At 52.6% G+C, this 10,601-nt stretch overlaps 1 protein-coding gene across 2 annotated transcripts; it reads right to left on the reverse strand.

The window, feature by feature from the left end:
- Positions 1-697: 697 nt before the first annotated feature.
- Positions 698-6,789, reverse strand: RABGGTA (Rab geranylgeranyltransferase subunit alpha). 2 transcript variants are annotated; one of them, XM_017890246.1, is made up of 17 exons: positions 6,649-6,789; positions 6,274-6,330; positions 5,997-6,107; positions 5,494-5,618; positions 5,115-5,302; positions 4,652-4,855; positions 4,227-4,310; positions 4,056-4,138; positions 3,866-3,967; positions 3,656-3,761; positions 3,511-3,562; positions 3,252-3,340; positions 3,012-3,100; positions 2,803-2,919; positions 1,914-2,027; positions 1,592-1,679; positions 698-923 (listed from the first exon to the last, which is right to left on the reverse strand). In XM_017890246.1, the coding sequence occupies exons 2-17, from the start codon at positions 6,274-6,276 to the stop codon at positions 775-777; spliced, it is 1,704 nt and encodes a 567-aa protein (XP_017745735.1). In that variant the 5' UTR covers positions 6,277-6,330; positions 6,649-6,789; the 3' UTR covers positions 698-774. The 2 variants fall into 2 exon arrangements, with proteins under 2 accessions (XP_017745735.1, XP_017745736.1); XM_017890247.1 differs by having other exon boundaries at positions 6,274-6,756.
- Positions 6,790-10,601: the final 3,812 nt, after the last annotated feature.

Raw genomic sequence — 10,601 nt, forward strand, 5'->3', positions numbered from 1 at the left:
CTTAGTGATACAGAAGCAAGAATATGAGTCTAGAATCCTAGACCAAGGGTAGAGACAACTTTGGTTTCAGTGCTGAAGCGCTCTGGCCAAGAACCATGGGCAAGTCTCAACAGCAGTTTCCTCATCAGAACACTGGGCCTAATAATCTCATCCCTGAGACTCTGTGAGGATCAAATGGTATCAAGTATTCTCAAAGGTACTTCAACCGTAGAATGCTACTCATGGGGACCGATACTGTGATTCAGGCAGGGCGGAGCAAGAGCACCCTGGCCCACTCCTGGGAACATGGAGCCCCTGAGCCTCCCGAGCTATGGTGAATGGGGGCCAGGGCACAGAGAACATCTGGAAGGTGCAGGGGTCATGGGAAAAACTTGTATGATGCTTCTAGCTGGAGAAACTCACAGTTGCTCTGTTCAGGCTCTGCTCAGCCAGAAGCAGAACCTGATCCCAAGCCCTGTTCCTGCTTGGAATCTAGACCCAGTCCCAGCCCCAACCCCAAACCAGAAGGTAAACACAAGCTCAGCCCTCACCCTGAATTCTGCCCCAGACACTGAGGCCTTGGCTCTCCCGGAGAGGAAACAACAGGATGGCGCAGAAAGAATGAGCTGACAACACCCCATGTCTCTTCCCTTTCTTTTCCAAAAATAAATGGCTGTAGTGATGAAGGTAGTGGTGTAGTGGTAGCAGTGACAACAGGTTGGTAGCCTGAGAGGGCCTCTCCATTCTTTATTCAGTCCCAATAAATTAAAGGGCAAGGGTAGGGGGCAGGGCCTCTTAGGTGAGGACGCTGCTAACTGAAGGCAGCAGTTCAGCCAGGTGCTCCAAGATGCCCATCGCTTGGCACAGTGGGTTACCCTGCAGGTTGAGGAGGACCAGCCTGGGGCAGGAGGCAAGAGGCTGGAGCGCTGCAGGTTGCTGGAGGCCTTGTGCAGGAGAGTCAAGGAAAGCTTGGCAGGTTCCTCCCCATTCATTTGCTCCTGTGTACCCTCAAGAGCTGGGGACTGTTGCCTGGAAGTCTGTTTGATGGGCATCTCATGTGCTCCCTGGAGGGAGTCAGGCTCCAGGCAGGGACTGCAAACATCTGCCCACAGGGTCAGCCAAGAAAGAATGAGCCGCAACACCCCAAGCAGACTGGTGTAGTATCAGGGAGTGGTGCAGGGTATGATAAGGTGGAAATCCAGCCTGGTCCAAAGAGACATTTACTATTCAGCAATGACCAAGGGCTGCTGAGTGAAGATACCAGTGTAAGGTTGCTCTAACTTCCAATTTTTAAGAGGGGAATCAGAACTCTAGATGTTTTTTAAAGTATGAAACTTCCTGATTTTCAAAAAACTACATGGACCTGAAGAACAGCTACAGGCTGCCCATTTGTGAACTCTGATTTAAGAAAGTCACTTACACTCTACCAAACTCCACCAGTGCAAGTCAGTGATAGCCCAACAGCCCCAGGCTCTCCCCCTTCAACTCACACTACAGAGCCCCGTCTCCTGCCCTGCCAGAGGGTGGCACATACCCTGCCTGCTGTCTGTCCCTCCCCAGGATGGCACCTCACCTTACCCACTGTCTGAAAGGCACCCAGAAGGAAGGATACGGTTGTTGCACAGTAGCAGCTCTTGCAGCCGGGGTAGGTTGGTGACGCCATCCAGGGACTCTATGGCATTATCACTGGCCTGCAGCACCTGGGGGCAGAGTGGGCAGGGAGGCAGGACAGGTGTTGTTAGCCGGGGATGGTTAGCAACTGAGGAGCTCAGAGGGGCTCACGGGGTCAGGCTGCGTGATGGAGGTGGAAGGCACGCAGTTACCTGTTTGAGGTGGAAGGTCCTGCACATCTCTTTGTAGGATGGGCAGACTTCTGAGGTAGAGGAAGAGGAAAAGAACCACCCATGACAGGGATAGAGACATGGGTACTTTACCTCAAGGCAGCGCAGGGCAGCCAGTGCAGGTGGCAGGGTTCGGAGACGATTGTGTGACAGGTCAAGATGGGTGACCAAGAGCAGCTGTTCCAGATGGCAGAGCACTGTCAGATCCTGGGGGGTGAAGGGAGGAAGGAGGTGATGGGCTTCCCAGGAGACCTGGGAGAGGGTCCTCAGTCAGCGTTTATTAGGCACATGCCCTCTGTGCCCCACAGACCCTTGGGGACCACAGCCAAGGAGAGGATGGGAGCACATGGAAAGCTGACCTTACAGTCCACAGCAGTACATGACATGGGACAGTGAGTGCTGTGAGTGGGGTAACCAGTGGGGTGGGTGAGGAGGAGGAGGCCTGGAGTTCAGAGGTACAGGGGCCAGTGGAGGGTGCTGGGTAAACAAAGACTGGTCCCCCATGGGGACTGGTCCTGATGAGGCAGAGATGAGTTTGGCAGGAATGGAGGTGGGCTGTGGTGATGTGATAAAACTAATGTGTTGGGAAGGACTAGGAAAAGTGGAGCCTGGACAACTTCTCAGGAATCTCTGGAAAGTATTTGGCCTTCAGGTATTGGGGGTTGCTCCAGGGTGAGATGTGCTGGAATGTGTGGGAGGAGTGGGCTAGGGGTCATTCTGAAGGAAGATGAAGCTGTGACCAGCCTGGGGAAGAAGCAACACAAGGAGGTCCTGGTGACTCAGGATTTGAAAGTGAGTGACAAGAAGAAGAATTGGCTGAGTGACAGAAAGGCCTGGAAGAGGAGAAAGCTGGGAGGGAGGGATGAACTCTATCTTGATTGGGAGGAAGTCCACGAAGGCACCTGAGACTGGGGGCAAAGTCAGGGATGTGGGGAGGCCAGCAGGATAAGGGCCAGGGGAAGGCGTGCGTGGTAGCTCATACCTTGTGAGCCAGGTGCAGCACACGCACCTCGGCATACTCCATCTTGAGCACGCTATTCTCCAGCAAGAACTTGCTGCGCAGGTCATCCAGATAGGCTGCCCGCATGGGGTCCACGGCCTGGAGTGGATGGGGTGGGCAGGGTATGCATGTCAGCCGCCTGCCTCCTGCCTGCTGGGCCTCCCCCTGGCCTGTTCTGCGGCCCAACTTGCCTTGAGGGTCTGGAAGTACTGCAGGGTCTCCTTCTCATACAGCAGGGGGTCCAGTGCCCGCATCAGCAGGATGATGGTAAGCAGGCACCCTGAGGAGAGGGCGGGGAAAAGGAGGGTTTCTCCTGGATCCTCCTCTGCTCCCACCCTCCTGGGGCCCTCCTGCTGTCCTCTCAGGGCCACACTGGAAAGGGGCTCCCTCAGCAGGCTCTGGGAGCAGACTCTCATGGAATGGGGCCTCACATTTATTCTCAGGCTCTAGCTCCTGCAGCTCCTTACAGGATTCCAGCTCAGACTGCAGCACTGTGGACTTCTCCACTGACAGCTCACACCTGAGGGTGGGCAGGGTAGGGAGGTGTTGAGACCCGCAGCCCTGAAGCACTGGTCAACATCCCCAGTATCTAGACTGAAACAGCTCCTTGAGGCCCCAACCTCCTGCCCTGGCTGCCTAACGCCCAGAGTCCAGAGCCCTTCTCCTTGTTTTGTGCTTCCCTATCACCACCTGAATAGCTGCTCATCCGTGGTGGAGTCCCGGCACCAGCCCTCCTGGCGGCCTGGGGAAAGAGTAGATGGTTGAAGGGTGCACCCTGGAGAGGAAAAGAGTGATGGGGACTGCTGCAAGGGGTGGAGGCTGCAGGTTCCATCACCTTTTAAAAGCACGCATTCTTTCTGGACATCACCTGCTGTCCAAATGACGCGAAATGTATGTTGGGGCAATTGGTCGTTGAGGGAGGCAGCAGGCAGGTCACAGAGCTGGGAGTACTGGGTCAAGGAAATGCCCCGGCCTAACTACTTTTTTGACTGTCCCACCCAGCCCTGCCCCAGATCCCACTTCTGCCCCACCAATCCTGGGATACCCAGACATGGCTGGGCCGGTTCCTGCCATCTGGGGTCCTCCACTCCACAATCAGGGGAGAATCATCAACCATGAGCAGCAAGATCTCCATCCTGGAGCCCACCTGGCACAAAGGACAAAGACAGACTTCAGCCCCATCAGCACCAGGCCCACAATCCCACAGTGCTCTTGACAAAAGCTGCAGGACTCACTAGGAGGGGCCGAGAGAAGGAGACAGTCAGACAGGCCTCATCCCGGCTCACATGCAGGCAGCGCAGTGCATCCTGGGGGTCAGCTGCAGGGAGACACAGTGTCAGATTTCCTTAAACCCTCTCCCATTCCTACTAAGCCCTAAACACCCAGCCCCTTTCCTCAGTGCTTACCTCGGCCTAGGAGCCAACGGTGATAAAACCAGGCACTCTGATCATTGGGGTCAGTGAAGAAGGCATTCTGCACCAGCTCCAGCTCTGCAGGGTTCCGGGAGGCACGGGACTGTGGTCAGGACACTGGTGGGCTCCTGGCCACTCCAACACCCTACCCCCTCTCCTTGGAGTACTTCCAGCCCCCAGTGTCACTTATATGCTGTCCTTGCACAGGGGCTACGTATGTTAGTTTTATCTTCCCCATCAGACACTTGAGCTCCCTGCAGTCAGGGACTGATTCTTAGGCACCCCTGGAGCCAGGCATGAAGTAGGTGCTCAATAAACCTGAGTGACAGGTTCAGGAACAGGGTCAGGCATGGGGACTAGAAGGGTGGCACTGCAGAGTTCTCCCTTTTGTAGGAAGGAGGACCCCTGACCCTGCTTACCTTTGAGCAGCACATCCTCAGGGAGGCGCCCCTGTGGTCCAGAATCCGGCTGGGGATGCAGCTGGGGCAAGAGACAGGAGCGGTAATGCCAGGACGAGTAGTTGGAGAAGTTTTGGGTGATGAGGCTGTCAGTGAAGGCTAGCTCTTCTGCAGGGGGCACGGCTGCCTGTGTGGCCACAAACCGCCGATAGTCCCAGCAGTGAACTGGAGGGAAGAGGTGACAGCATATCTTAGAGGCAGGGCAAAAGGAGCTACCTGGCTGGGACCCCTAGAGTCCCCTCAGAGAACCCCTAGAAACACTTCAGTGCACTCCAAAGAGGAGGCATTTGGCTCCAACATCCCTTTCAGCACCAGCTCAGTGGACCCATCCTGGATATCCCTCCCCATTCTGGGTCTTACTGAGGCCCCAGTACCAGAATGTGGGCAGGTGAGGGCTGTGGGGACAGAATCTGCAGGCACATACAGTTCCGCTCATCCACCTCCAGGAAGCGGGCACAGAGCTCCAGCTCTCGGGCCCAGTTGGGCTCAGGCAGGCGGCCTAGCAGCCAGCATCGGTGGTGCCAGGTGCCATAAGACTTGGGGTTCACCCGCAAGCAGCTCTCCAGGAAGCCCAGTTCTGCCTTCACCAGAGCAGCCAACTCTTCAGGAGACCTGTAGCCCAAAGGGAAGGGGGGTCAGGGCTCTCCTACACTCAACCTCAGCTCACCCCTCACTTTCTGCACCCAGCCCCCTACTGTCCTCCATCTATGCCACTGGCTGCCCCATTTCTCCTCCACCCCTGGACCCACGCGGTGTAGGCACAGGGCCAGGGCAGTCTTCTGAGATCCTGAATCCCTACGCACTTCTGAGTCTCCAGCTGCTGGAGCACCTCTCGTCGGCAGTTCCAGAGGGTGGCAAAATCAGGGTTGGCTCCCAGAATCTGGCTTGTCAGTTCCAGCACTGACTCATCCAGCTCACCAGCCTGGCGCTGAGAAGATAGGTGGCAGGGTCAGAGATCATATCATTTTCCCACTACAGGACTAAATAATGTAAACTTAAAACCACCCAATATTCTGTGAATCCCACATTATACAACAGGTACTATGAACCATGCTTTATGGCCTTACAGGTATTCTCTCATTTAATCTTCACAACAGCCTTATGCAGTAGGTGCAATTATTAGCCCCATTTTACAGATGTGCAAACTGAGGCCCAAAGAGATCCAGCAACTTGCCCAAAGTCATACAGTTATAAGTGAGAGAACCCAGAACTGGATCTAGGCAGTCTGACTCTAGGGACCAGCTCTTGGCCTCTATACTGTACTAAAGGAGCTACTTGGGGTTGGGGCTACCTCTGAGGGCCCCACCTTCTGGAAGACGGCCTGGGTGGCTGACTGGTATAGCTTCAGCTTCTGCTCTCGTTCTAATCTTTTGGCCTCCGCCTGCTCTTCTGACGTCTTCACCTTCAGGCGTCCGTGCTATAAGGATGAACGGGTTGGAAGAGTGCAGGTTGTCTTGCAGGAGCTGACCTGCAAAAGCCCCACACTGTGGAGCCCTAGGTTCATACGGGGCAACCAAGTGCACGGCCACTGCGGGTGAGGGCGCGGGCGTGCGGAGATGAAGGGCTGGGCTCAGGGTTCTCACCATGGTGCCGGCTCAGGGTTCAAGACAGGGGAAGGGTCCAGTGGTAGCCCTCGAAGTCTGAGGAGAGAGGTGTCAATCATGTAGCCCCGCCCCTACTAGCTCCGCCCACAGCGGTGTCCCGGAAGCAGCAAGCGTGCCTGGGCAGAGACCCCCAGGGTGTAAAGAGGTCCTGGGACAGGCTTTGCACGTTCAGCAAGAAGCGAACACCCGGACTAGAACTTCCATCCGTATGGCCCTTCCTACAGCCCGATTCGCCCGGGCCAGAGCCCGAGCCGGGGCACCTGGACGTTAGGGACCACTCTGCGCCCCAAAGGTTGCCGCTCCCCGCCCGTCCCACGGCTCCCGGGCACCACCGCCCCCCGCGGGCGGACCCACCTGCGCTGGGAGGAGGCGCGGGGGATGCGGAGCTGCGGCGCCCGCCACAGAGCCCAGGCGCTGGCTAGAGCGGCGCCACCTCCCGGCTCACCGAAACGCAGCGCCCTCTGCAGGCTTGGGGAGGGACTTGCGGCGGAGGAGGCCGGCTCGGAGGCGCGTGCGCGGGGGCTCTGCGCTGGCTGTCCGGAAACGCCTCGTACCTGTTAGCCACCTGGTGTGTACGAGTGCGCACGCGCGACTGTAGCGTGCATGTGAAATAGTGGGGGAGGACCATGCCAGTTGGCAACTCAAAATGTAGTGTAGTTAGTGGAAGAGGTTTCTCTAACAGCCAGAAACCCGCACCTTCACTACTCCTCTGACCTCACCCTGGCCACACCGACACCCTTCTATATGTCAAATCTAACAGGTGGAGTTTCCTGTCATTTTCTCTAACCTCCGAAGCATTTGACGCTACCCACTTCTTTATACTTGACACCCCCATCCTGGCTTCTCCTCCTGCACCTCTGCCTCTCTCTTCTCATCTGTTCACCTCCACCCCTAAATGTTGGTGATCTCCAGGGTCCTTTCCTCACCGCTTTTTCGCTTCACACACTGTTCCTGGGAGAATGTTTAAATCTAAGTGTTCAACTGCTTCGAGTTGGAGCTCCTCAGAGCTGTTTTGGCCCACAAATCTGGCATTACACTTTCTCTGGGTGAGTTCATTCACACTCATTGTTTTAATTACTACCGGTAAATTGATGACACCCAAATCTATATCTCCAGCCCAGATGTCTTGCAAGCTTAAATAACAATAAATAATACACATGCACATACATATTCAAACACCTATTGAATATCACCTGGTGTCCCAGAGACACCTCAAACTCCAAAAGCCAAAAGGTATAAATTTTCTCTCATCCATCCTCTCTAAACATTGGCCTTTATGTTTTCTATTGTAGTGAGTGGCACTATTTCCTCCTCACTTCTTAAACTCACTTAAATACTCTCTCTATTCCCACTGCCACTAGGAGTTCAAACTCCGAATTTCTTCTCCAGATTGTTGAAAGTCTTTTCCATGTTCTCCACTTCATCCCTTGTTATCAGTCCATCCTCTGTGCTGCTGAATCAGTTTTTCTAAAATGCAGATTTGATGTCATATCTCTGCCTGAAAGTGCTGAGTGGCTCCTTTTCAGGATAGAATTGTAATCTCTCAGCTTAGCACATCAGACCTACTGGCATTTGGGCTCTGCCTACTCTCTGGCTGTATGTCCTGCCTGACCCTGCCAAAAACTCTTCATGACAGCCTACAGAAATACTTGAAGTTTCCTAAATGTGTTAGCCTGTTCCCTCTTCTTGACTCTCCTTTCTCTACACTCCTCCTTTGCTAGAGTAAATCCTGTTTAAGATTTAACTTTTTGAACTCCACAGAACAAAGAAAAAAAATTTAACTCAATTGGCACCTCGAGGAAGTTCTCTAAAATGCTCGTCTGATTTGATAGACCTACATATGTACTTTCAAAGACTATGATTTTTTCTCTGTGCCTACTGTAAGGAAGGTTTTCTGGTGGAACCTTCATGAGATTCAGGGTGGCTAGTGAGTGTGTGTGCCCCACATGTACAGGTGTGTGATGTCTTTGTGAATAGTGTATCCATGTGGCATATGTGTGTTTATAACTCACACCTGGGTAAGAAGGTAGTGCTTTAAATATTTTTTTTTCTTTTTTTTTTTGAGACAAGGTCTCACTCTGTCACCCAGGCAGCAGTGCAGTGGCACAATCTCTGCTTACTACAACCTCTGCCTCCTGGGTTCAAGCGATTTTCCTGCCTCAGCCTCCCAAGTAGCTGGGACTACAGGCGTGCACCACCACACCCAACTAATTTTTGTATTTTTAGAAGAGACAAGGTTTCACCACGTTGGCCAGGCTGGTCTCAAACTCCTGACCTCAGGTGATCTGCCCACCTTGGCCTCCCAAAGTGCTGGGATTACAGGTGTGAGCCACCATGCCTGGCCAGTGCTTTAAATCTTTATATATCCTCTCTCTCAGCCCCTGGAAATGTATGTAAAGTGTCCATTATATGCTTGTCCTTTCCTAGATCCTATAACAAATTACAGAGGAAAAGAGACATTTTTCCTATCCCTGTGTATTTGTAGTCCCAGTGAGTAAAGAGTTAAACCATTTATTGGGAGTTTTGCATATATATGAGGGATGTGCACACACACAGAATTACAGGTAGGAGGCAATAAGCAGAGTGATTAAGAACATGGATGCTAGAGCCAAACTGCCTGGCTACAAATCCTAGCTTTGCCACTTACTTGTCCCAGGGTGACCTGGGGCAAGTTACTCAACTTCTGTGTTGAGTTTGCTGTGTGTCTCAATTTCTTCAACAGTAACACAGGAAAAATATTATGTAGCTGCTGCAGTTGAAGTTAATCTGTTGAAGTTAAGCTGAAATAAAAGAATCTATGTAAAGTGCTTAGAACAGTGTCTGTACTAAGTAAGGGCTCAGTATAATAATAGGAAACTGAGGCTCAGAGAGATTAAGTAACTTGTTGAGGGCCACCCATGTAATAAGTGGCCAAATGGGACCTGTGTCTAGTCTGGTCCAGCCCTCCCACCTCACCACCAGCCTTTTTTTGTTGTTGGTCACCTCCTTCTCTAGCTTTCTGCTCTGCGCACGCTCGCAGGCACAACCAGATACTTGGGAACACAGATGCCCCCAAGTGCAGATTTGCCGGGTACAGCCTTGCATCATAGTCACTAATCACATTGTGATTAGCAATCTTGAAACTGGGAAGGGTGAGTCAAGCAGGCTTAAGAGAGGAAGTGAGTCTCATGAAAAAATCTGCATCAGAGAAGGCAGGGCCTGGGTTTTGGAAAGAGCGGGCAGGAAGGGTATTTCAGGTATGTAATATGACGTGAAGGTGGGGGAGAGAAAGCCAAACAAACTTAGCTGGCTGGCAGAGGGAGGCTGAGCCAGGTGCCTTTGGAGATAAGAGCAGTGGAACTGATGACAAGTCTCTTGCTTGAAGGCAAAAGGAGCTGTCAGGAGTTATATTTGGCCTCCTATGTGGGATAAGTGGGAACCATACAGGTGTCTGAGAGCCACAGTTTTTTTTTTTTTTTCCTGAGACGGAGTCTCGTTCTGTCACCCAGGCTGGAGTGCAGTGGCGTGGTCTCTGCTCACTGCCAGCTCCGCCTCCCAGGTTCACATCATTCTCCTGCCTCAGCCTCCCAAGTAGCTGGGACTACAGGCGCCCACCACCACGCCTGGCTAATTGTTTGTATTTTTAGTAGAGACAGGGTTTCACCTTGTTAGCCAGGATGGTCTCGATCTCCTGACCTCGTGATCTGCCTGTCTTGGCCTCCCAAAGTGCTAGGATTAAAGGCATGAGCCACCACGTCCGGCTTTTTTTTTTTTTTTTTTTTTGAGACAAGGTTTGCTCTTGTTGCCCAGGCTGGAATGCAATGGCACGATCTTGGCTCACTGCAACCTCCGCCTCCCGGGTTCAACCAATTCTCCTGCCTTAGCCTCCTGAGTAGCTGGGATTACAGGCATAAGCCACCATGCCCAGCTAATTTTGTATTTTTAGTAGAGACAGGGTTTCTCCATGTTCGTCAGGCTGGTCTTGAACTCCTGAACTCAGGTGAGCTGCCTGCCTCGGACTCCCAAAGTGCTGGGATTATAGGCGTCAGCCACCGCACCCTGACAGCCACAATCTAAATGTTTGAAGAAGAGATTTTTACTGTCCTCTATGTATAGAAAGAAACAAACAATAATTGAGTATCAACACAGCCCCAGACATTTTATTTACTGCACTCACTACCTATATGAAGTAGGTGTTATTATCCATATTTTACAATATGGATAATTTTACATGTAAAATAATTCATTTTACAATGAAGCAACAGGGAATACAGTGGGTTTGCAGAGGTCAGTTTCTCGTCCAGAGTTACACATCTTCGAGATTCAGA

Source organism: Rhinopithecus bieti, unplaced genomic scaffold (genome assembly GCF_001698545.2).
Source record: "Rhinopithecus bieti isolate Rb0 unplaced genomic scaffold, ASM169854v2 scaffold_20178, whole genome shotgun sequence".
Classification (NCBI taxonomy): Eukaryota; Metazoa; Chordata; class Mammalia; order Primates; family Cercopithecidae; genus Rhinopithecus; species Rhinopithecus bieti.